The following is a 26,778-nucleotide window of genomic DNA, read 5'->3' as shown; positions in this document are numbered from 1 at the left end:
TATTCAACTTTCAAATCCCATTAAAACTTCAAAATATTCAACTTGTGTTTGAAGTAAACTCTTTCAGCCCTTCTCACACTTTTAACATTAGTGTGTATGTGGTGGAATGTTCACAGCTAGAGTGGAAGAGATAAAAGTCAGAGTGTAGAGGAGATGGAAACTGATCTTAACAATTTTCCCTTAACTCGCTCTCTTTCCCACAATTTTCACCCATCATACATAATTTTTACATCAAAACGTAAGGATTTTTGTGCTCTTTCACACGGTTCGGGAAGCAAACAGACGCATGGTGCGTTTATGCTCGATGCAATGCAAATTATTCGCGTGAGGAGATTGCATACAAAGTCAATGCAAAGATGCGACTAGAAGCCTTTTTGCGTCAATGAGTCCGGTAACGCGAATGGCGTGGCTAGCGCGAATAGCGCGAATAGCACGAAGACCCGAAATTTGTGTCAGTCACTTCATTTACTTCGAAAATCTGCGTGACACGTTGTCGCGACAGCCAATTTGCTTTGAGATCCTCCCTACGTCACTGTCGTCAAACGGCCTGTCATTGTATCAGGATAACTATTAACCATAGCCCGACCGGGTTGCTGTTTGCATGTATACCGGACAAAGAAGGCGAGGGGTAGGAAGAAAGTGAATGAGGAAGTTGGACCCACCTTCAGCTGCAGCTGATCCCTGACTCGATAGGTTTTCTGCTTTGGGAGCTGATGGGGAAGGTCCCCACTTTTGTCTAGCACGCTGGGCGTTTCTGCCATTGCGCCCAAGCGGAAGAGTTCCTCAAGATAATGTGCTTGTCTTTGCAAGTGGTGGTCTTGGTCCGGTTTTGCATTTTCAAATGTGGTCAAGTAACTCAGTGTGTGGTGTCTGCTACAATTCAAATGGGTCATGGGATCACAGATCACTGGTGAGCGTGTGCCTTTGATCCTTCGATCATTGCATCAACGGGGATGATATATAATTTGCATGATAATGGAATGACAACTGCACTAAATCTTAATTACCCACCCTCCCCATTAACAATACATTTTGTTTGTTTTTACATTGAACACATTGAAAAACATTTTTACATTTTGATTGGGATATAATTGTTGTCCAGTGTGAGTCCAGTGTGTACCAAGACACTGGTGTGCTTTAATGGGTACAAGGGTTTTATTGTGTAGATTCATGATGGATCCTTTGCAGATGATAATAAAATATGAACTTTCTTTTTTTTACACTGGTTTTGAAAAGTAGTACATCATTGTTGTGCCTCACAAAATGGTAGACTTGACCATGTGGTCCTTTGTTCCAAAGACAAAGGAACGGACGGAAAAACTCTGATTCCCAGAATGCCTCACTGTTCACACCTTGGTGTGATATCTCCTCCAAGCTCCAGCTGCCATTGGACACCGTGTGCCCTGGACCCAAGGGGGTCAACAGGCCTATAAAACCCCAGCGCCCCCGCTGCTCACTCTGTTTCACTCTCTTATCCATCCTCTCACCGGAGAGCAAAGACCTCTCTTTCTCCTCTGGGAGAAACCACTGCTCTTTGAAGACCCTGACCTTCATCCGGACCTGCCAGAAGCAGTTTGCTATAACTTCGACAGTCAGCGACGCGAGAGCCTGCCAGAGGACCAACCAAGGCTTTTTTTTTATATAAGTGGCAGACACACATACTTGTCAATTTATCCAAGGTCAGGAGCCACCAAGTCTTTGAGGACACAAAAGGACACTGAAACCCCTACAGCACGACTGTTGCATCTTTCTGGATACACGAACAGCATCCCAAAATGACTTTTCTTCACCTTTCCCTGAACTTGGTAAAGTTAATTGGGCATATAGATTAGCATAACGCAAAACAAATCAGCATAGGAATGTTTAACGTTGGATGTATTGATTTGAGTCAATGTGTTCACTTGGTGTTATTGTTATATCTATTCATAGGTTATTTTCATGTTAGTACCAAGGGGCCAACTCCGAGGCTGAGATATGAGGCCAATGCGGAAGTGCAAAATCCTTCAGTTCACTAAATGGCCGCTTGAGACTGGCTCCAAAAGGGCGTCAATCCCCATAGACCCCCATGTTAAAATTCCCAACTTTACAGCAGAATTAAACATGTTTTGCAGCCTGGTACAAAAAACAGTTTTGGTAGCCCTCTTCGTGAAAACTGTACGGGGGGATTTTTTTACAACTTGTCCATTTAAATTATATTCAGGTTTAAAATTGTGCATAATTAGGGGCGTGGATACTTGAGTGACAGATGATGCCACTGTTTGCTAGTGGCTGGCTGTGCTATGTGTCACCTGAGCTAATCCCCAGTCATTAAACATGACTTTTCGACCGTGTTTGCTGCGTCGGCGCTTGCGGAGAACATTTCAAGCAAATACTGGATGAATAATATGGCCTACTCTGCGGTCAGTTGTCCTAACTGAGACCTCCAAGAAGCTTGCGCTCCTGTTTTTTCGCTTAGTAAAATGACAGAAACTGAACCGGAGACTGTTGTTGTGAACACACCTTTGTCGCAGTTGACAACGTATTTACTTCTGCTGCTCCACAGCTGATCAGCTGTTGATTCAACATCAACACTGAATGTAACGTGTGTCCAGCACTGAGCTTTCTTGGTCCTTAAACAACACACATGACAAGTGTAAGATGGAGAAGATGAACGGTTCTCGAGATATGACTGACTGACAGACAGATTTCTTTGAAGAAGGGAAAGAATAAGGAAATGAATTCAGATATTACATAAGTAAAGTGTTAAGAGTGATATGTTATTTTATGAATTTCAACACTTGATACAACCTGTCACCAGGATTTCAATTTCCAATACTTGTATTAGCCTAATTTAATTTATTTTAAAGAGAGAAAACTAAAACATTTTCAGTTTTCGTTGACTAAAACTAAACGAAAACTATGAAGGTTAAACATGACTAAAATGTAACTAAAACTAATAAGTATTTTAGTCAAACGATTAAGACTAAGACTAAATCAAAAATACCTGCCAAAATGAACACTGGCTGGAACAACACAACAGCGACATGAGTCGTCAAAGGCGTGTGTGGTTGGAAAATATGGTCCGCCACGTTAATTTGCCATACGAGCAAAGCAATGTTAACATAACATTAATGCTAACTCGCACGGTACATTAAGGTATTTGTAATGCAAGTGTTCATGTCACATATCAGCATTGTTTCAGAAGATAACTTTAATGTAGAGGATGTGGTGTGATCTTGGTTGTGATGGAGTTTTTTATTGCACCTGTATGGTAACTTAAAATGCAACAGAAGAACACGCAAAGTTTGATTCATACTTTTACTAAAACCGACACAATAGATAATTACGATGCAGAAACAGACTTATTGGGATCGCCTGTAATGTGGACATATAGTTACTTCTGCAGTTGTGCAAAGTGTTGTAACGTTTATTGAAAAACAATATATTGAAAGAATTAATTTGATTGTTGGTGTGACTTTGGTGAAAACTAAGCATGACTGTCATATGAAAAATACATGTATGAAATAGACCTGTAACTACACAAGAGACCATTTAACATTTGGAAAATAGGAGCTGATGTCCACCACCTGTATTTCTTGTGCTAAAGTGTTCTTATGAGATATTGAACTTTGATGTAATTTATTTTTCATTGTTTGCACATGAATGTGTGTACTAGAAGTTATACGTTAGCTCTCAGATTTACTTTTAGTTAAAACTACAAAACACAATATTAAAATTATAGAACACATTTAATATACATAGGTTGTACAAGTGGCTCAGAATGAGCCCATAGCTGCAGAGTCCATGTGGTAGGAGGAGGAGTGTGCATATCTGCAAACCGTACCCTGCCCTGGGGTCCGGTGGTGGCTTGAATCTGATTCAAGGCTGAAAACTCACCTGTTCAGACTGCACCTTACTCCCTGAATCTATTATATTAAACACACTCACACACACACACACACACACACACACACACACACACACAAAGCAGTTCATTTTTTATAAGATTAATATCTTATTCGATCAACAACAACAACAAAAAACAAATTATAATCAGCAACAATTTTGATAATCGAATCAAACATTGGTTCCAGTTTATGTGATGACTTGATGTTTGTCTTTCTTGTACATTCTATTGAATATAATTTTTCTGCAACCTATTAATATATGTTCCCCTGTTTCTCTCACACATGTCCTGTGATGTTCCTATTCAATTAAAAAAGAGATTTATAACTATACACCTTTTCTTTCTTTTTTTTAAGAAATTGCCTTTCCTATAGTTGGTGTGGAAATTATTTTTCGGCCCTCTTCTCCTTCCACATTTTTTCAACCCAGAAACTTCATTCAAACATCTAAACGTTCAGGAGAATTAGAATTTCATAACTTTCCGAAGTAGTCGACGTTTTCACGCTCGTTCCAGTAAGTACACATCAACTACCAGGTGTCCCACTTATACAATTCATACGTCTGCAGCTTCTTCATCCGAACTCAAGCCAGCGCTCACACTTTTATAGGTGCTGCGTTTTTCTTTTCTTTTTTCAATGGTTAGTGGCATTTCAACTCAGCCACTGAGTCACCTGTGAATGACTTAAGTTTGATATTTATCGCAAAGCTTTTGACAACTGTGGACATATGACAGGACTGTAGGAGAGGAGAGAGGGATGGAGGGAGGGAGGGAGGGAGAGGGAGAGAGAGAGAGAGGCGCGCAGAGAAAGAGCGGGGCCGCAGTCGGGATCTTGGCGACGCACAGACCCGACACGACGCGGTGGCGAGGCGCTGCGAACAAGGGAATACGCGCACTCTGCCTCTTTCTCTCTACACGATACGATCACTGACTGCGCGCCGACGCTGGTCGAGAACTTCTGGAACGGCGCGCGCGCCCTTTTGGATCCCGGACAAGCCCCGTGGCTCTCCCCATCGCCCGTCGTTCCCTGCTTTTGAATCTCGCTCCAACGACGAGCTCAAACGTGGATTTATCGGCTCCACGGACGCTGCCGTTAACTGGAGACGTGCTAAAGAGACGCACGGAGGAGAGGATCTCCTGGCTGGTAATAGCACCTACATATGTGGAGTGGACGAGGGATTTTCCTCTTTATTTTTTATTTTTTACGCGTGTGAGGTATCGCACAGTGACCACTTCCATCACGTCCCCCCTCTGGTTGCCTTCCCTCCCTCCCTCCCCCCCCTTAGGTGTTAAATCCATCTTCTCAGACAGAGACTCTGAACCCCTCGGTGTCCGCATGACATGGTTCAGTCCAGCTGCGAGATCCGAGCCTCCTCCATGCATTGGGATTTCTCTCAGCGCCGACACCGAGTGAATCTCCCGTCTCCGACCGCCTGAGAAGTATCGTGCCCGCCGGACCAGAGAACAAGCCCTGCCATGACCGCCGCTGCAGATCGGGACGGCGCAACGGCACTCGCGAGGAGACCGGAATGCGCATGCAGGAACGGGGAAGGAATACGGATTTTTGCTCTGATGAAGGCGGGAGTGCAGGCGCACCGTTGGAGCCGGGTTCTGTTCCTATACATGGGGCTGCTGGCCGCCTCAGTGAAGGGTAAGTCCCCGTCTGTGTGCCGCTGAAGAGATGCAAATTGCAGCAGGTTCACCCAGCGCTCCACCGCCCACCCTCTCCCGATCCCTGACTGAATGCAAATCAGCATCAGCATCAGCATCAGCAACGCACACACACACACACACTACAGGTGCGCATCTCGCCGTGATGTCGTTCTCCCAGCGCCCAAAGTTCTTGACAAGGAGGAGAGGCGGCGTGCTTGTGTGGCTGTTCTGGTGACGGCAGAGCCCTCGGGAATCGCAACTGCAGCCCCTTGCCTATGTACCCTTGACTCGGCCGATGCGCGTCGTGAAGGGACTGTGTGTGAGGCAGAGGTGCGTTCAATGAGCCGTGGCAATGTTTGGAATAACCGCCAGTGTGCCCGGTGCTGCAGCCTGTGCGAAGGAGGTTTCTCCAAAGTTGAGGAGACGACGTTACAGTGGCAGCGTGCCCTGCTCTAACGAGGTGGTCGTGTGTGTGTGTGTGTGTGTGTGTGTGTTCTGAGTTCCCCCCACATTCTCCACTTTCTCAAGTAAACATCTATCCCAAATATATATTTTTAAATATTTTTTGGTAGATTTTCTGTGTATGTGTGTGTGTGTGTGTGTGTGTGTGTGTGTGTGTGTGTTTGGGGGGTTGTATGGGTTAAGGCCTAATGAACCGACCGGGGTTTTCTGTCCTTGATTAATTGCAAACTGGAAATCTTGCAACCGGAGCTGGACATTCAACAGATTGTCATTATACGAATTTACTTCGAACGTCTCCGCAACCGGATGTGTTTCTAAAAAAAAGAAAGACGCCAAGTTACTGATCCATGACCCCACCAGCCACTTCCCCCATCCCTAAAAGCTCGTGTCGTTATTTAGAGCCCAGGCTTTTTTTTCTTTCTTCTGCCGGTGAAGCGCCGCAATGGGTTTTGTCATCCCGAGCAGGTCCTTTGGCAGAGAGAGCCAACCGCTCTGTCACTGTCTTGGCTCCGACGCCGCGCAATGGGAACTATTTTTAGGAAAAGCCAAGAATACTGACACTGCCACAATGTGCACTTGACATCGAGTCATTGCTCTGTGTTCGCCCACTCATGTACCGTCGGTCGGACAACGCGCGCGCGCGCGCACACACACACACACACACACACCCGGCACGTTGTTTTTTTTTATCAGCATCAGCACCAACGCCAGAGCACAGTGGGGCCGCGTCATCTCATATAGCTGCGGTGTGTGCGCGTCAGCTCTCACGTCTCCCACCGTGTAACAGCCACTCTGTCACCCGCTTCTGATCCGATCCACCACCCACATGGTTTGGGCGAGATGTGGGTTCATCACACACTGCGCGCGGTCCGCATCTCACGGCGGCTCTAGTCGTGGGAGGCTTGTTTTATTTGCGTCCAGTGAGCTTTCTTTATATATATATATATATATATATATATATATATATATATATATATATATTTATATATTTATATATTTATTAATTTATTTATCACTGCGCACTCTCCAGCCGTTTGAGCCTAATTTCCGAGCCAGTAACGCAGCCCTAGCTCATTGCCCACATCCACTGAGAAGCGAGGCCGTGTCCTCAGTCCCGCGTGACGACATGTGTTTGGTCCGGCGCGTCCCTCGGTGGCGCAGCCACCAGCAGTTGCCCCATCCTCCCATCGAGCGGCACCAGAGCCTCACAGTGCGCCGAGAGGCGGGAGCGGCGCGCGGACGGGGAGACCTGGGGCTCGCGGCACTTCTCTTAGCTCACACACTGCGAAGCGAGGGCGGCCAGTGGCTGGCCAGCCGTGGCTGGCGCGTGTGCGCTGTTGCGCGTTGGGCCGAACTGGAACGGCTCCTCTCCAGGCCGCCTTTGATGAGCGTCACACGAGGCCTGCGCGCGTTTTTCTTTTCCATTTTTTACACCGTCTTCCTCTGTCAACCAGTCTCACTTTAAAACGATTCCCAGCCTCCCTCAGTGACCTTATTAGCGTTCCCCGGGGGCCACGCAGACAATGATAGAGACGTGTGAAAGGCTTGTGAATAAGAGATCTGAGGGGTCTCCGTGGGATCAAACCCATCTGTCCCAGTGGACTCGTCGCTCAATAAGCGGTAATCAACCTGTATTCTGTTAAACATACAGCAGGGAGAATGCAAAGGCCTGGAAGGGGAAGGTAGCGAAGGGAAGGGGACAAGTGAAAGAAGGCAAGAAGGTGATGATTTGGGGGGAGGGGGGGGACATGTCTTTCCTAGTTCTGGTGCTTGTTTTTTGGCTGGCCCTCCAGAGACCGTCGCTCAGCATGTCCATTTACAGGCGAGATCAGGCGTCGCGGTCGTCCGTGTTGCGCTCATGATGAAACTTGCAGTGATGTTATGACGACTGCAGGGCTCGATGCTGCTCTCCTTTTTATCCTTCTTCTTTCTTCTTTACAGCGATTACGGTGATATTCGCTTGTATTCAATCCGTCGTGAGGCTCCTGAAGAAAGAGATGGAGAGCGAGCGTGTGTGTTCGCGTTTGTGTGCGCAACCTCAAAAAAAAAAAATGTCTATAAATTTCAGCAAAAATTCCAAAAAGGACTCTTACTCCCCCGTTACTCATCTGTGGGTGTTTTGACAAAATGAGCAGTATGAAGGTGTCAACTTGTGATTTAGGAAATAGTGCAGCCCTGATAGATTATTAGAGTCACATTCCTCTTCCCCCCCCCACTATACTGTTTAGGATCTTCACTCAAAGATCCACTCTATAAATCACCATCATAATAATACAACAATACATTGGATTTATATAGCGCCTGTCAAGCTATCCGAGGCCGCTTTACAGAGACTGTAAACTAAAAACAATTAAATGCAACATGATTCAACATCATGGAAGCACTGTTCTGTTACCCTCTTAATAAAGACGTGGAAGCTGGAGTGGGTTTAGTCGTTTCTTGAACACAGTTGTTCACATGACTAATCTTGTGTATCGGCCTCCAGGAAGGCCTAGTACCCTATTATATCCTAAACCTTCACACACATACATCCATATGTCCTATGTGCCCCATTTGATTTCTTTTTTTTGATTCTGCCTGTATGGTTTCCTCATTTTCCTCATTTTTTTCTCACCTCTCCCCCTACTGCCTGCCTGCTACTCTCAATCTCAAATCTCCTCCACTACCTGCACGCTCTGTTGCTTCCTGTCTCCCATCTGCTCTCTATATTCACCGTTGAGCAATAAAGGAAGGGAATGGGAGTTAAGAAACAGATGACATTATCCATTTGCTCAAAACTGAGAAACGTGTGGAATGCAGTCGGTGTGGTTCGCCAGGATGCTACCCTTCCTACTTGTGCAGTGGGGAAGGAGCCGTGGGTCCGGGGGACGGTGATGGTCAAGGTGAAGATAGAAATTGTATAGAGGTACAGGGAGGACGAAAAAAAAAGCAAATCTGCAGAAAGGAGCTGACTGGGTGAGGTAATACGAGTCAGAGTAGGAAGACAACTGTTGAGAGATAATCTGGGCCCAGTGTCTCTCAGCCTCTCGAGTGCTGGGTGATTCTCCTCTCTTTAGTAAATGGCCTGTTTTGGAGGGCTCATTTTCTTATCGGGCATCGAGCAGACTCCTATTTCAACATCTAACGGCATGGGAGTAAGCACACGTATGGGCGCATTTGGATGAATCCGTGAATCGCCACCACCGTTCACTCCAGGGTCCATCCATCCATCCATCCATTGTCTACCGCTTTGTCCATTTAAGGGTGACGGGGGGGCTGGAGCCAATCCCAGCTAACATTTGGCGAGAGGCGGGGTTCACCCTGGACAGGTCGCCAGCCTATCGCAGGGCAACAAACAGAGACAAACAACCATTCACTCTCACATTCACACCTACGGTCAATTTAGAGTCTTCAATGAACCTAACCCCATTCTGCATGTCTTTGGACTGTGGGAGGAAGCCTGAGAACCCGGAGGGAACGCATACACGGGGATAACATCCAACTCCACACAAAATGGCCCCGGTTGGTTTGAACTGGGATACGACCCAGAACCTTTTTGCTGTGAGGCGGAAGTGCTAACCACTACACCAGCCCCTCCCTCCACGGTGATTAGACCAAAGTGTTGACAAGCAGGTCCTTAGTTCGCTCAAAAGGAGCCACTGAGAGACATACGCAACAGCCAGACGATGCGAGCGCTTCATCCTCATGAGCTCCCCTCGTTTCCCTTCCTACCTGCTGATGTTTCATCCTTCTCCTCTCTCTTTCTTCTCCCTCCATCCCTCCATCCCTCCTTCCCTCCCTCCACCACCACCTCCTGCTCCTTCTTCCTCCATCCTCCTCTGGTGATTCACACTGTCATCTGTCTCCAGATGGCCAGATCCCTGTCACTGTGCTTCGTCACACTGATCACACCCCCCCCCCCCCCACACACACAGACGCATGCACACACGCACATACACACTTCCTCATAACTCACACTGAATCATTAGACCTTGTGAACTAAGCTAGATGTATGTGTGCAAAATTCCCCAATTAAAGCGACACTCAGTGAGACAATGAGAAAACATCCAGTTAATTTACTATGAAGATCAATCGCTTCCTCACACGAAGACACTCTCGCACACGTTGTCACATGGATACACATGGGCAAGACTCCTTAGCGTGGGGGGCATATGTGCTATATAATAATAATAGTCAAACTGCCCTGGAGAACTGAATGTGAAAATAAATAAAACAACAGAAAAACCCAGGGCTTACATCTTCCCAGAGTCTCAATCTTGATTCAGATCCTCCTCTTCCTGGTTTCATCAGAAATGGGAATTTGCTCCAGTTGCTGTAAATCCCCACAAGCTGAGCGACAGATGTAGATGCCCTGTCTCTCTTGTAAAGACACAAAGCTCAGGCAGGGGTTTCTTTAGCTTCCTGATTTACACTGTTCTTATCGGATATCAACGATCCCAGAGATTGAAGATTAGATCCTGGGCAGGAGGTATCTTGTCCCCGTCCTTGACTTTGTTTTTCTCCCTTTCCTGTACCACATCCCTCTTTATTCAACATATAGGCAATCTGTCAGGGCAATCTGTCAATCTGAAATTTGTTTCAGGGTAAGTGGCAGAGTCATGGGGGGGGGGCACACCAACAGCTGTGTGTGAGTTTTTCTCTTTCTACTTTGGGGGGGGGCACTTTTTAATTCATATCCTTAATGGCTCACATTTATATTTCTGCTTATTTGAATTAACATGGTGTGACACTGGCATCTAACAGTCAGTTCTAGTAGAGTTTAACCAAATGTCACCAGTCGTCTGCTGGCCAACGTTACGTGTTCCGCTGCCACGGAGGATATAAATTCCCAATGAGCGGATGTTGAGCGGAGAGCATCTGTGACGTCTTACCGCAGACTTGGACCAGACAAAATACAGAGTCCTGTTAAATGTTAAATGTACTAAAACTACGTTTACCTCTTATTGATATTCACCAACATATAGGCAAAATCTGGAAACTGAAATGTCTCAGCTGTTGATTGGTCAAAAATCAACAAAATAAAATAGATCTTGTTGAAATCAACTGTATAATCTTAACTAATTATCGTAGAGTTTATGTGATACCCTGCCGCAATAAAGTATTTTTTCATGTTCCACAATCTTCTGCATTGAGCAGAATGGTGCCATTTCTATATTAAATAATGGGTAGAGAAGTAACAATTATAACTGTTTTTCCTTTTTTTTTAGTTCCATACAATGGTATGAGAGTGATGCTTGTAGCCCATTAATTGTGACTGTGGTCTACAGCTGACACTTGAGCCTTCCTGGGGGAGCCGTCAGGATCTGAGTTGAAAGGTTAAAGTGTACGTCAGTGAGTTGAAGTGAGGCTGATTGATCGTCTGACGGAATAGTCCTGCTGGGACGGTCGTGACCCGACCTCTGGATCAGTGCTACCTCTCAGGTTTAATATCACACTGCTAAGAGAGGATCAGATGTTCAGGAATACCCACTCAGTAACACATACATAAAAACACACGTGCACGCACGCACACACACACACACACACACACACACACACACACACACACACACACACACACACACACACACACACACATACACATACACAGAGGTTCTACAGTTTAAATGTCCTTTAGAGTAAAAATTATAAAATATTATGTTAGATTAATCAAGGTGAGTAAAGTAATTCAAATACTTTGGATTACTCCAACATCCCCTGACATTATCATTGCATGTAACACTGTGGATGAATGTGACTTCCTATAAGAAGGGCGCTGGCGAAGTTGAGTTGTTTCAGTTTTTAATTTAGGGAATCCATGATGCTGAAAGCGCATATTCATCATAGGTGGGTGAATTATTAAGTTTTTAAATGTCAATCAGGGGTTCTTTCTGAAAGTGTGCAAACCCTCCGTGACGACACCCACTGGTTTCTCTGAACGCTCGTCCACTGCACATCCACCTACACCTGCACCAATCCCAATGCATACGGTACTTTATCGTTTATGTGAATCTAAATAAGACTATGATTTACAAAATGAACATTATGCTGTATTGAAGTAGACCTGAAACTGGAGATCGAGAGTCATTTGCTTATAGACTTCTATAGAAACAGACTTCATTTTGCAACCTGCTTGTGATTCCAAAGGTTTCAGGCACTTTAGCATCGGCTTCACTTTCCAAACTCGGTGATTGGGTCCATTTTTATATACAGTCTATGGATAAAACACCATGTCCAGGATCACACATGTATTAAACACATCCCTTATAGCATTACCTCACCTCCTGTTGATGCTTTTCACCGGTCAGAGTCCAGAACACATCAAAGTGTCATTTTATGCTCTAACTAAGAATGGATCTTCAGAGGAGGCTGAGTGGAATAGAACATAGAGAGCCTGGCTGTCAGATGTGAAGAGAATGAAAATGAGGTAATAATTGACTTTCGCGGTGTCGCACATTACCGTCACACATAATTGTGCTTTTTTTTATAAGTAGCAGGGCGACTGAAGAAGGAAACTGAAATTATATTTGGCATGTACTGTAAGTGTGTGTGTATGTGTGTGTGTGTGTGTGTGTTTGTGTACTGTCGTGTGCATGCCTGTGTGGGGGTTGTGGGCATGTGTGAGATTAAGTGTTAAGGATAACACAGATTGCAGCAATAATAAGTAATTGAGGAAAGCCATTTGTCTTCATATGTGTTCTCCAGTATCCCCGTTGTCATGGAAACAGCATTCAAACTTATGTGACACGAGCAGTGAATGAGGCTCTTTGAATTGCACTCATCCCCTCCTTATCCTCTCTTAGAAAAAAACAAGAACACATCTTTTCCTCATCGATACAAATGCGTGCACATGCACAAACAGAAATAAAATGCTTACAAACACACACACACACACACACACACACACACACACACACACACACAAACACACACATTTCTCCAGGCACCCTGCCTCGCTGTGTAACGTGTGGGAGGCCCGCATGTTTATCAGTGCTGAGTAACCTCTCCTGCAAAGACAGGGGTCTCTCTGAAAGGGAAGAACATCAACTCTAACATGCCTTTGACTCTGAATGGGCCTCTTCCCTATTGATCATTTTGAAGCCTTGGTGCGTGGGCCGTTCACAGCAACACCAACCTACCACGGGGCGATTTGAATTTATTGATGAGAGCGACTGAGGAGAATAACACAAAAAATAATCCACAAACAATATTGTCCAGTGTCGGAACTGGGAGAATGTTTGTGTAGTTTTAGGGGATGGGCTGAAATTGTGTCAAAGTGTGTGGGTGGCCGTTTTTATTTCTTTGAGGTGGGCGGCTATGTTGCAGGTTCTTTTTGCTGGCACGATAATACCACTGGTTAAAAATGACCCAGCTGGAAGGAACTGCCTGCCTCCCCCTCCTCTTCCTCTCTGTCTGAGAGAACACATGCACCATTGTGCTTCTTTTGCCGGCCCCCGATAACAGGCAGGAGTGTGCGCAGTGCGCAATGAGTGTGCATTTTCTGCGTGCTGGCCTCTCCTGTGTTCTAAGCATACAGCCCCTTTCTTTGACGCTTAACACTCTGCACGTGGGTGGGTTTTTTTATGTTCTTTACCCCACACATTCCACCCTCCGGCTATGATGCCGCAAGCAGCTATGTGTTTTTCTGTGTTTGCAAATGTGTGTGTATTAACGAGGTGTTGCCATAGGCGTCAACATGTTGAAAAAAAAGAATGCCACTCTAAGATGCGAGTCCCCCAACTGGGACAACAGCACATTCGAAAGTAACAATTTTTTCAATGTGGTCGAGACGCGCGTTCCGTGATTAAATTTGTGAGTGTACGCTGGCAAATGCAGTTCACGTTCATATGTTTGCTTGAGCATCCTCTCTGCATGTTTTCACAGATAATCGCACGTTCACGCATGAGGCAGTCCGGGGCTTCCAATGTGCGGCACTGGAAGCGCAAGCTTCATTTTTCTGCCCCTTTAAGAAAACAACATTTACCATTCAGCCCAGTGGTAAGGACCACGGGGTAGGGGGTGGAGAGTGGCGCCTAAGTGAGAGGAAGCCTATCACTAGCGCCTTCCACTGCATTTGGCTTGTCTGTAATGGCAGACATTGTCGTCCTGGCCCGGGCATTAGCCTAATGTATTGAGGCGAGCAGGATCGCTGAGCTCGCCCATTTCCATTTTAATGGCGGCCATCTCGAGGTTAATTTGGATATGATGCGGTCAAGGCGCACATACGCACTGACACGTCAAGAGACAAATAGTGGTGCTGGGAGGATCTATGGGGCGGAAGGGGTTTATCTTCCCAGCAGGGAAGCAGTTACTGACGCACACAACCACATGCGCATGCAAAACATTTGCTTGTTTGAAGTTCACTCGTGGGTTAGGTTGTATGTGATTGGCTAGCTTTGTTACTCACTTATTTGGTTGGAAATAATTCCATGTTTGCTCCCTTGGGATGCTCCCATGGATATAGCCCAAGATGGACCACATATCATCAAGGCTTTATGGATTCTCTTGAGAATTGGGAATAGAGAAACTCCCTATCAGGAAGGAGCCTCTTACTCTCTCCTCGACAGTGAGAGGAATGGGGGAAATAGTCTGACTGGTTGCTAGAATAATGATGCTTGTAGGTGTAATATTTAGTATTAAATATACTGTACATGCTATGACTGCAAGTGCTTCCTTTGATTTATCATTTTTAATATTTTCTTTAGTGTTTCTTAGCCACGGCTGTACGTTTAATAGCAATGTCGGTGTGCTGAGAAATGCAGAAATTCTCTCTTTAACTTCAAACAATAAGTTTCTCCCTCTTCAGCCGTATCCCTTGTGCCCAGCAGTAGACGTAAGGCATTTCTATTATTGACTGCGGGAACAGGACGGCCTCTGCAAACAGTATTCTGTCCAGAAGCAAACTCGAATTGCAGATGAGGAAAACGAGACAGGGAGGAAGAAAGAAAAAGAAGAAAGATTAACAACAACAACAAAAAAAGCATGGAGCCCAGAAAGGAGATTTGCAGCTCTTTGTTGCTCATTTTGTTTGTGTCCTTAATGTATTATGTGAATGTGATGTTGGGATTATGTTCGCCAAGATGACATTTTCCTCCTTTTGCGCGTCACCCTCGTCGATGTAATTGTATCTCAGCACAGCAGTTACATGGGGATATGTGACACCACACTCCAGTACGAGGAATGCACCCATTCATGTGCAGACAACCAAGACCTCTATGCTCAGGAATGTGTTGACTGACACACACACACACACACACACACACACACACACACACACACTGCTGATGCATCCCCCCCAGTAGACCTCTAGCTTTAGCTAATGGTGCACATTAAGCTCGATCTTGCTATGAAAGTCACACTGGCTGTCGTTGACCTCGGCACAGAAGGGCAACAGGATGCAGAAAATAGTTTAAGGGGGAAAAAAAAACCCTTCCTCCTCTTTCCAACTCATTTACTCCCACTGGCTATTGCTCTTCCTCTCGTTGACCTTCTGACAAGTTCTTTCCAGTGCACATTCGTTTCTCCCTCTGTGTCTTTTGTGCTACTATTTTTTTTAACCCCCCGCTCCGTTAGTCCATCATCCCACCATTGCTTCAATTATCTCACACATCATGCCTTCCATATCTATTTTCTCACATGTCCACAGAGTCGGCCAGCCAGTCAGCCAGTGAGTCAGTCAGCTCTGTGTCTCTCTGCCCCCGTCGCCAGCACCTCCCCCTCTTTCTCCTTTGGTCTCTCCTCTACTCTGAAGGGTTGCTGCCGGAGTACAGCACAGTGGCCATCGATTCATCAAAGTGTCACAGCACACTGCAGCAGCTCTGTAGGCCCGCTACTAAACAACTGCCCTGGCAACCTGCACACACACACACACACACACACACACACACACACACACACACACACCTGGAGTGCTGCCCCAGCAAGGTCACACCTCTCGCTCACGCACCCATTTGGCAGCACACAACCTGGAGTTGGTTGGTGCCAAGCGGATGCTGCCAGTGGCACAGTGGGCTAAGCAGTGGACAACATATCTGTTGCACATCCACAGTTATCAAGCCTAGTTAACATTCCGGTACAAGGCAATGCAAACGGTTCCCATACACAACGCTGTGGGATGAAACACCCCAACCACTGGATCTACTCAGGAATTGTTTTGTTGAAACAGCATATAGTACATTACACATCCATAATTGTTCACCTGAACTTACACACCTTGAGGAAATATGACCTTCTAGCTTGCCGGACTGGGCTGAAACAGCGCTGCCAGCAGTCTGTTTATTGGCTCTTTATGGTGTGTCAGTGGGGTCGACTGGACGATGGGCTCTTCCGTATAGATTTACACTGGGGGGGCTTCAGAGTAGGTCACCAGCTCCCAGCAGCTAATTTCATAATGCACCCTGGGCAAGGCTTAAATAATTCAACAATGCTCCAAGTGCAGGATCTACTTAATCAGAGGCTCGGGGGTTTTCACAGAGCAGAGGGTAGATTTATGTGACCTGCGTTACCCCGGCCACACTTGTGTCCTATGATGGTAAACTGTTTTGTGAGCAGTTGTGCAAAGGTCCGCGGAGAATATGAATCCATGTGACTACACAGTGCAGCAGAAAAAAAACGCATCTGGCAAACATCCCTTGTTATTACTGCGTAATGCGAAAATTAAAACTTGATGGTGCCGTAAATCAGTCCCCAATGTCCACAAATGGGCGCTCTCGGGTGAACATTGATGTGTTCTGTTTTTGTCCAACTCGATTCTGAGCATCCATTTTTCAAGCAAGGATGAAAATGAGTCAGGCTGCAGCCAAAAAAGCCACCTCTCCTAAAAGCGCTATCCTTCTCTTTTATCCCAGATTGTGTGCGTCATTATCGATTTAAGAGTCGGTCACTTGGAAACAGGTGCTCACACTTCAAAGTAGCATTTGGACGAGCACTGGCAGACTCATGTTTTTTTCTTCTTCTTTGCTTAATTGTACATAACACACAGAGACTGCTCTATGGCGTGGCCGATCACCTGTCATATACCAATAAGTGCAGCATGTCCCATCCCCTAACAAACACGTGCACTCTGATGATAAGAAATATACCTTTTTTTTTTCACTGTGTTTTCACTTTAGCTGTGACCACAGTTTTGTCGTCTAAACCTCAAGCGTCTAAGTGTCCTTTCTTAGCCGTAGCGTTTCAATTAAACCAATAATAATTACAACTATGATAACTATGATAACAATACAGTCGCCTTAACCTCCCTGGTATTGTTTTGTAGTTCATCCCGTCCCTCGAACTCATTGCCTATGTACATGCGGTTCACAGTCCACTCTGACCCCTATCAAGCGCTGCCTTTGTGAGCCATTGATTGGCATTTGTCTGATAGAGGCCTGGTAATGAAGGAGATGATGAGGATATTATTGACCAGGCTGTGTATATGAAAATCAGCCAGGAGAGGTGGATGCAGAGGCTTTACTTGCATATTAGTATTGACCTGATGGTAATGGCGAGGGTGGATGCTCTCTCTCTCCCATTTAAAGGCTTTAATGAAAGATCTGATGGAGATAGCTCTCGCTTTGGTCTTTTTTTTTTTTTGTTCCACTCAGGTTGCTGGTTGAAGACGAGGGAGGAGAGTAGACACGAAGAGGAGAAATAGGAGCTATGATACTGTGATACTCGGTTATCTTCAGCACTCTATATGACATCTAGCGTATGTTTTCTTACTGTTGATCTCATTTTGCAGTATCTTGTTCATTCTAATGCTAAATGACCGCACACACCTAGCTCAAGTGTATTGAAGGGCGCACAGTAGGGTTCAAGTGTGCACGCATTAGCATCTTTTGGAAGAGGTCAAGCACAAATGAAGCAGTGAGCAGCGACGGGTGAGACAGGCCCTGGGGAGTCAACAGTGGCATGATGGATATACTGTGACTGGATTGCTATTATCCTCCTGCTGCTGCTGAAAAAAAAAAGGAATCATAAACACCCTGATGTGGCACATAGGCCCTGAAATCGTAATCTTGAACTGGTGTGATTATTCCTGTGAACACAAATCCAGCGTTTGCTCGTCTGGCTAACCAGGGATTATCCTTTTTCATACTTATTTGTTTTTCTTTAAAAATTATTCCAGTTGCGAATAAGAGTTTTTTTGTTGTTGTCTCCTCTACATGCTCGGTACCCGATTCCCTGTAAATCACAGTTGGTTTTTCAGACGCGAGGGAGGGATCGTGATTGTTCGGCCCATCAGAGTGTTGCACACAAAGTAGCACAGAATTTGTATGTTTCACAAGCATTCAATTATTCAATGATACTCACATTTTCCCTGGAGGGATTTAACAAATGCAGGCTTCACTTTTCCATGTTTCAAAGCAGCAGTGTGTTTACTCAAGATCCCTGTTTTTTTTTATGCCCCCAGGTAGTTTAGCTTGTTTCCATTGCATTGATTTAGCATCGACATTTACACAGTTATGAGTATAGATATAAACACACAGAGGAAAACTCATTTCTACCGTTGCATTGTTTGTGTTCTTGAATAATGTGGGTTATGCAGATAACAGATGTCCTCCAATTATACTCTCCTAATGACATTTTAATCAGGCTGCATTATGATTCAGGTTTGTGGCTGGAGTGAACAAAGGGAAAAGACACATCATTTGTATAAATAGCGTGTATTCTTGCATGACAATCTAATTTAGATTGCCTCTATGAGGATGTATTCATTTATGCAGGCTCCTTTTGTGTGACCTTAACTCGACTTACGTTGGGCTCCTCGTTCAAAGGAAATTTAATTTGGAGCGTGTCGTGTTCCTGCTGTCTTCGATCCAGAGCTACAGTTCATGTCCGGAATGTTCGCTTTTCATTATTCTATCTGAGGCTGCTTTCAGGCGTAAAGTTTGAAGTTCTCTGAATTTTTTCAGGTGAGACTGTAATGTTGCTCCGGTTATTTACCGGAACATTTCCAAGCAGCCCCTTTGTAAAATTTCCAGAAAATGTCCGAGTGAGAATCTCCAGAAAATGAGTGGGCATGCTAATGACTGTAAACAAAAGATTAATCATGTCCTGCCTCTTGCATCTCTTACCCAGACGCCACAGGGTCCTCTGGAAAATCTCTTGCTGCGTGTATGGAAATTGTTCTGATGCATTGTCTTGAGTTGATTTCTGAAAACATCTTGTGAGATAAGTTCCCCTTTACATGGCAGGCTAACAACTGACTGAGGAGATAAAAAAACCCCAACTCTCATAGTGAGCTATTGTGTTTCGAGGAGACGACCTTGGCCAATTGTGTGTTAATAGCTACCCATGATGCCATCCATGCACATATTAATTTGTGCAATAATCCACGCTGAAAATATACAGAGCTACACAGATATGTAAGTGCAATCACACACACACTAAATGCCTAACATTGATTAAAACCCTCGGTTGTGCTCAGATCCCTGGGGGCCGGGTCATCCAAGACACACGTGCCCTCAGAGCTCACATGCCTCTCACCCGCACTCGGTGCTGATGAATGGCAACACACGCAATTAAGGTATGAGAGTGAAGGCGGTTTGAGCGGCTGCGAAGAAACATGCAAGATGAGTACAATTACTGTGGTATTCAAGTGTGTGTGTGTGTGTGTACCCTCCCCTCCCCTGCCCTGCTGCCCCCTCGTCTTCTCTCCTCTGGCTATTTCCTGTATTAATGTGGGAACCTATTACTAATGTGGTGAAAGGGCCGGCGCGTGAATAAGTGTGTGATGATGGAGGTGGGGAAAGACGGGAGAGGGTGAGCCAATTTAGCACGGCTGTATTAATGGCTCGTGCCGCACGCTGTAAGGCGATAATGGATGTTGCGGCACTCGGCGCAAGCGGTTTGACTGTGGGTGTGCATTTGTATTTCTATTCAGGGATGTAGAGGAGTGGTAAAAACACAAAATAAAATTGGTATTATTTCTACACTGTGCTAGCTGTTCTTACATATGTCACACACCCTTTTGATTAATAACCGCCTTTGTCTTTCTCTCTTCGCAGCTCAAAACTGCAGTTACACACTACACAGTCCCAATGGGACGATAGAGAGCCCCGGCTACCCTTACGGTTACCCTAACTACGCCAACTGTACGTGGGTGATTGTGGCGGCGGAGCACAACCGGATACAGCTGGTGTTTCAAGGCTTCGCCCTGGAGGAGGACTTTGACCTCTTGTCTGTATATGATGGGCCATCCAGCCCAGGGAACCTGCGGACAAGGTAACGTTTGTCTTAATGTTTCATGTATACGGGAGTGTTGGTTTTTGATGATGTCCGTGGTTTCATTTTGTATGAATGCAGACAAAAGCTGCATTTGAAAAAATGAATACATTTAGTCAACTATTTGAGATTTTTCGTGAATACCATTAAAAAAGATTCAGCATTTTTTATCGAAAAATGTTAGGGTGAGCAAAATTCAAATGGTAATTCCAGTTCATGACAACATTGGTCTCATCTACAAAGTTGTGGGAATTATTCCAATTGGTAATAATGATAATGTATCCAAAAAGTTAACCCCCCAAAACTGACTATTTGTAACTGTAAAAAGAAAAAGGACAATAAATATTCTTCACCCAGAAGATACAGTAGGAATAAACTGTATTTCGGTGTACTGTAATTTTGCTATGATGACTTATCTATTGGAAAGGATCATATCAACTTATTCATTGAACTTGTTTTAACTGCAGTCCGTGAAAGTCTCACTAAGAGCCAGTGGGTAGAACATGGGATAGAGGGCTTAGAACTGTGATTACTGTCATAATGACAAAAAAAGATACATATTAAGAGATACATATTAAAGGTGCACAGTGAAATGATTACCCACATTGTCCACAGAAAACATCCAGCACAGTTTAAAGACCAATATCAGCGTTCAACTGTGACCGACAGTAAGTGAACTGTGCAACGCGGAACGAGTGGTGACATCTTTTTGGTTTCACTTTTGTCCGTGGAGTTTCTCATTTGTCCGGGTCACAGTTATTTGAAATGGCATCATGAATCATGATGCGTCTTCAGTTCTGAATAGAGCTCCTACAGGTTATCGATGAATCGATTAGTGATCGACGACTAAAATAATCTCCATCTATTTTGATAGTAGTAGTTTGAAGACGTTTTTATGGAGAAAAAAATGCTCTGATTTCAGCTTCTTAAATGTAAATATTTTCTGGTTTCTTTGCTCCTCTGTGACAGTAAACTGAATATCTTTGGTGTGTGGACAAAACTACAAACGTCATCTTGGGGTTTGGGAAACACGATCAACATTTTTCACAATTTTATGGACCAAACAACTAAATAATCAACAGATGAATTGATAATAATCGTTAGATGCAGCCCTATAGTTCTGAAGAAGCCTCATGGATGAAAGTGAAACCTCCTCAAGAATCTACAACCAAGTCTAGTTGCTCCTGAGTCAACAGCTTTTGGGTTTCGCTTTTGTTTCATCGTCATGTCATCAGACAGTTGATCTGGCTGAACTCTTGTTTACCACCTATGAAATCATCCGACCACTCATAGCCAGATATCGTTGTGGTCATGTCACCACCTCCCCTGATCTCAGCAACTATTGTAGTAGGTAGAGCACTGCTGTGACCAAAAGCAAAGGTGGCCAAGAGCATTAAAATGAAACCCCAAGTTGTATTTAACTGAAAGTCCTTTATAGACAGACTTGGACTACGAGGTATTGATGAAGGGCAGTGGACTGGAAACTGGAGAAGAGGTGGATCTGTAATGGAGACTGTAATCGCTGATGCATTCAGAGGCAGTTAGTGACTGATACAAGACTTACTCTGTGGAGACTGTGACAGCATCTGAGTTTATTCAGTGGGACACCGGGGACATTTTCCACTTCAGAGCAACCAGAGAAAAATTAAAACGAAGCCCACCGGGGTGTGCGAAGACTCAAAAAACCCAATTTCTGAATCAGCGGCCAATCTCACAGCCTGGGAAAGTGATGCTTCGTGCTTATTCATCATACCTGGATTATTTAAACATTATATTATGACATGTGTTATAATAATCTGACATCAATGTGTTTTTTAACCTGTTTAATAAAAAAAAGGGTAAAAAGTGTAAACATGTAAAAAACCCAGCTCTATACATCCGCCATTGCAACAAAGTGAGTTTCTGAACATCTTCACCCTGAAAGGAGTTTTTCAAAACCCAGTTTGTGTGTGGAAAGACCAAAGACCAAACTGCATAGAAAAAAAACCTGGACCTGGCTTCAATTATGGACTCAGTTTTTTTTCTCTTTTTACACTTATTCAACCATTCAAGATTGTAGAAATAGATATCGTCAGTCCGATTTGCCATCAAAAGAGCCGGGCTTCTCTTTACATCAGCTGCAGTTACTACATACCGCCAGAGAGCCGCTGCACATTGATGCATTTCTGTATTTTAGGATATTATTGCTTGCATCTATCAAAACCTCTTGGCAGTGCCTCACGTACACATTGACTCAATTAGTAACAATTTTTTGCATGTGATCATTTGAAGCTACATCAAAGCTGCTTTCGATTCTGGTCACCTTCTGCTACGAACTCTGCCGCGCAAATAGTGTAAAGCATACGTTACACGGGCCCGCAGGAGACAGATGACAGAGACACTGGTGAGGGCTTTTGTTACTGACGCTGTTCGGAGACTCTGCCGGCCTCTCTGTTTCTCCCTGTCGATAACCCGCTCCGTCACCTCTTCTACGGGCCCTCCCCTCCCTGCACCCCTCATTCTGTGCCAGCAGTGCCTCCATTGCATCTCACAGCACAAAGCGAATGAAAGGGAGAGGAAAATCCATTATGGATCGGTGTTGTGCTGTTCTCCTCAGCCTTTCTCCTGTTTGGACCTCTGGGCTCTGTTGTATATTGATGCTCCGGTGGGACGTAGGGAAAGCGTTCCACTCCCGCCGTCTGCGCGCTTTGAAAAATAAGCGCAAGGATAGAAAGTGAATCCGGGGGCAAGAAAAAGAAAAAGAAAGGAAAGAAGGAATGGGGCTTTTAGGAAAAAGAGAGAAAGAAATGAGCGAGATGGAGAAGCGGCATGAGTGTTTGTTATTTTGCACGGAACTCTTTCGATTCTGCCCGGGTTCTCTTCAACCAGACTTTCTCCAGGTTCAAAGGAGGCATTTTGTAAAAGTGGGACTTCAAGCTCTTTGCTGCGAGTGAGCCAGGAAAGTCTGGGGAGAGGCGCGCAGCAGCCCTCACCAGTCACCGGCCGTCTGTCAGGACATGCGTGTGCATCTGCACTCACCAACACCAAAGCACTTACACCACACACACATTCACTGGCACATTTTCATACGCACACAAAGATGCACATCTGATAATTCTGCCCTCGCTTTGCTCTTGTGTCAAATGTAATTTTCTTTCCATCGCTCTTGCTCCTCTCCCTCCAATTCCTCTCTCACTCCTCTCATTTCCTCCTCACCTACTTTTTTAATACCTTATCTCCTCTGCCTGTTCTCCATTTTGTCTCCCGCACACTGCATTTGCTGAATTTCATCAGCCTTTCATGTGTACCGCGCGATTGGTTGTTTAGCGCTTGGAGAATTTTTTTCGCCTTTAATCTCAACTCATCTTAAAAAATTAATGGTTTGCCTCCCTTCTTATTAAAATGATCACCTTTGATTTATTTTTTCAAAGCAGCCACTTTCCTTCAGATTTGTTTATTTATCCTAGAATCCATCCATTACCGTCAGTGAAAAAAATCTGATGAAATTATTATTGTTTGGGGAACACCAGCTTACATATCAGTTCAGCTGTACACAGCACGTGTGTACAGTGTAGGCACAGTGACGTGTGTTTGTTAGTGTGTGTACTCCTGCTGCAGTTTCTTTATGAGTCACTGTCACTCCTGAGGACATGCACGTATGAGTCAGTCTGTTGCTGCAGCACGTCAGTAAGCACCCAGTCCCGACTGACACCTGAGAAGCAGAGAGAGATGATTTCATTGTTGGAGATGGAAAAAAAAAAGTGTTAATTTTCAGAAATGTAGTGATGAAGTGATTAAGTGCATTTTGCGTTGTTGGTGGCTTCACACAGGGACATGCAGGAGTGCAGACAAACTGAACTCAATGTGAAATCAGTTTTGCTGACTAAAAGAGTTCAAACTTGTATGTTAAAACTAGCATGTGTCCATTTATTTGCAATATCATTGACGTCATTGCGACAGCATTAGCATGTTAGAATAGTAATTTTTATTTTGAAATGAAACTCATGCAAATGCCTCTTATGACCACACAATTGGTTGAACGCTTTAGCATATTCATTAAGTGCAAATGCTTTTAAGGAGCAGCTTAACATGTGTGGAAAAGTTCAACTTTTGTAAGATGAAAATAATTAAAATCAGCATCATATCTGTGTGTTTAACATGGTTGTCTACAAAGGTGCAGATGTCCGCAGAGTCTATGGCTTTGTAGGCATGCGCTCATCCTGGCAACACCATCGGTCCTGTTCAGACCTGGTATTGACATCTGTCTGGGGTGATCCAATCACAACCGGACTGCTCTAAGTACGGGTGTGAACACACCCAAGCACCGAAGACGCATTTCAGATGCCATCACTCAGACCACATACGTCTGGGACGCATGTGTCCGCATTATAGCAGTTGTGCGAACGCAGACCAACTTGCCTTCACTCGATGTCCCCTTCCAGTATGTCCCCCGTCACCTTTATTTCATCGTTACGCAACCATCGTGTGGTGATGCAGCAAACAGGACCTAGTGTGTAAACTGAACTTCAACTTCATTGACATAAGAGACTCTCAGAGCCAGCCACATTGGAGCAAAGTCACACATCCAGGATCTTAATATCACAATATCACTGTTGTTGCTTATTTCTCGTTGACAGGGAATTATTTTACTACAACATAGTTTATGAATGTGAGGCTCCACAACATCTGGCCCTCGACTCCGTGATGAGGGAGCACTTACTATACATCAGCTGGACAGACAGTTTTTAAAAGGGTCCAGCTGCATTTCCACATGGCCAAAAAATGCCTCTCAATCTCCATTTTAATTTCCCTTTTTTTCTAATTCCCTCACGTCTGCTGACAAAACTGTGTTTACAATCGTTTATTACATTTAATGAATGCAGTGAAATGATAAGTGATTGTGTAATGATCTATCTCCAGTTAAATTCCTCTTTTTTAAACAGGACAACAGTTGCCCCTGTGTCCTGGGTTAAACGGAGCCTGGGGTGTTGTGAGCACAGCCGTCAGTAAGAGCTTCCCATGACTAAAGCAACAGCCAACTTGACCCTAAGCGAAACACTGAACCCTCACCAACTCACTCAATGTCACTCTGAGCACACATTTCTTACTTGCAAAAAGCAGCCCCTTTTCCACTTCTGTGTCACATTTCACCCTGTAACTGCCGACAGGGGAACACTGAGTACATCTCGGCAGAGGGAAAAGCTACTGGGGCGTGTGAAGGCGTCTCTCGCCCACATGCCTTCCTCTCAAGTGATGGAGTGACGGAGGGGACTTGAGGCCTTGCAGTCTGGCAGGGACGGGAGAGTGTGAGAGAGGAGGAAGGCGTGGAAGAGACAGATTTTCAGCCTGCGGGCTCAATGGGACCTAAATAAGGAGCACTAGTGCATGGTGCTGGGAGTGGCATTAACACGAGGGTCGGCCCCCAGGGCTGTGGGGTTGGGTCAAACCAACACAATACCAGTGTGTGTGTGTGTGTGTGTGTGTATGTGTGTGGACTAAATCTGTTTAAAGAGTCAAGTTATAGGGAGTTCTCTCTTACCATTACATGAATCATTAAATTAATGGGGCAGTAAGCGGTTTTAGAGAGAGCTTGTTTCTCTCTTTGTTGTTGTTGTCATTTCACTGCTCTGACCATGCTGCGAACTCAGCTCCCCGGATTCGGGAGTCTGACGCACTGACCACTTGGCCAAAACCCCGGCGCCGCAGCACCACCCGCTAGCTCGTCTCATATGGTGCGTTCACACCGGACGCGACGCAAATTTTCGCATCGCGTTACTTGCGCGGGCACATTTGTGCTTAATTGTGTCAAGTTTGCCCATTCAAATCCTTCCGCTTTCTCCGACAAACCTCGTCTGAATTCTGTAGTAATTGTAGTTAAAGTAAATCTGCAGGGAATGAACGTAAGTCAGCTTAATGTCCTCCAAAGTCAGAGGGAGACATGAGCGTGTCTGCGTGTGTGTGTGTGCTTACAACGGGGGATCTAGGCTAGTCAACAGCCAATCTGAGTGAGCCGATTCAGTGTCCACAACATCAAGTTTTATTGGCATACAGATAAAATGAACATCATTGCACAAACTCACAAACACACTCTCTCCTCAGACACACACTTTTCAGCTTTTCAGAATAAACGGCAGTGGGCCGGAAAGAGGTTTTGGAGACCTTTCTACTTTTAAGCAAGCATTTTCAAATCAAATGTGCCTTTACATAATTTGAATGAGAATGAAAAAAAGTAAGTATATGCTGTCATATTTCTTGTTTGCAATTCAGAGTTTTGATTCGAGCTGCTAAATCTGTTATCTAAAACAGACGATAAAAACAAAATAAATCAAATAGCCAGTTGACCGTTTAACCAACAAACAAGCAAAAATACAAATATAATTTCAATCAAGGTAAAAGTCTGTTTGAACTCTCTTCCATGTCCCCTTTGTGCATGCATTGGCATTGTAGTGATCATGATTGACTTTTACCTAAAACTTTGAGTTTTAAGTCACATTTTTCCGATTTTAATGTTTTTTTTTCCGGATGAAATATTGAATCATCTGACTTCTGGATGCGTTAAGAATTATTAAAGAAACGAACTGCGCTGACGGCACTGGCAGGTCTATTAGCAGCCA

At 44.7% G+C, this 26,778-nt stretch overlaps 2 protein-coding genes across 10 annotated transcripts in view; one reads left to right on the top strand and one right to left on the bottom strand.

The window, feature by feature from the left end:
- The window catches only part of LOC118292282, a 55,434-nt gene extending 54,534 nt beyond the window's left edge, over window positions 1–900 (bottom strand). For all 9 annotated transcript variants that reach the window (XR_004786868.2, XR_007030339.1, XM_035621076.2 and 6 more), the window contains exon 1: window positions 663–900. Coding sequence is in view for 7 of the 9 variants with exons in the window: in XM_035621076.2 (XP_035476969.1) it covers window positions 663–893 (231 nt within the window). In the remaining 2 variants the exon portion in view is untranslated. The remainder of the gene's footprint in view (window positions 1–662) is intronic.
- A 3,777-nt stretch (window positions 901–4,677) lies between these two features.
- csmd2 (CUB and Sushi multiple domains 2) overlaps window positions 4,678–26,778 on the top strand; it is a 232,902-nt gene continuing 210,801 nt past the window's right edge. The window contains exons 1-2 of the mRNA XM_047330254.1: window positions 4,678–5,534; window positions 19,969–20,185. Coding sequence (XP_047186210.1) covers window positions 5,360–5,534; window positions 19,969–20,185 — 392 coding nt within the window. The 5' untranslated portion in view covers window positions 4,678–5,359. The remainder of the gene's footprint in view (window positions 5,535–19,968; window positions 20,186–26,778) is intronic.

The sequence above is a fragment of the Scophthalmus maximus genome, chromosome 22, assembly GCF_022379125.1.
Source record: "Scophthalmus maximus strain ysfricsl-2021 chromosome 22, ASM2237912v1, whole genome shotgun sequence".
NCBI classification, from domain to species: domain Eukaryota; kingdom Metazoa; phylum Chordata; class Actinopteri; order Pleuronectiformes; family Scophthalmidae; genus Scophthalmus; species Scophthalmus maximus.
The sequence above is the reverse complement of the archived record's forward strand: the minus strand, read 5'-3'. Positions and strand labels throughout refer to the sequence as shown.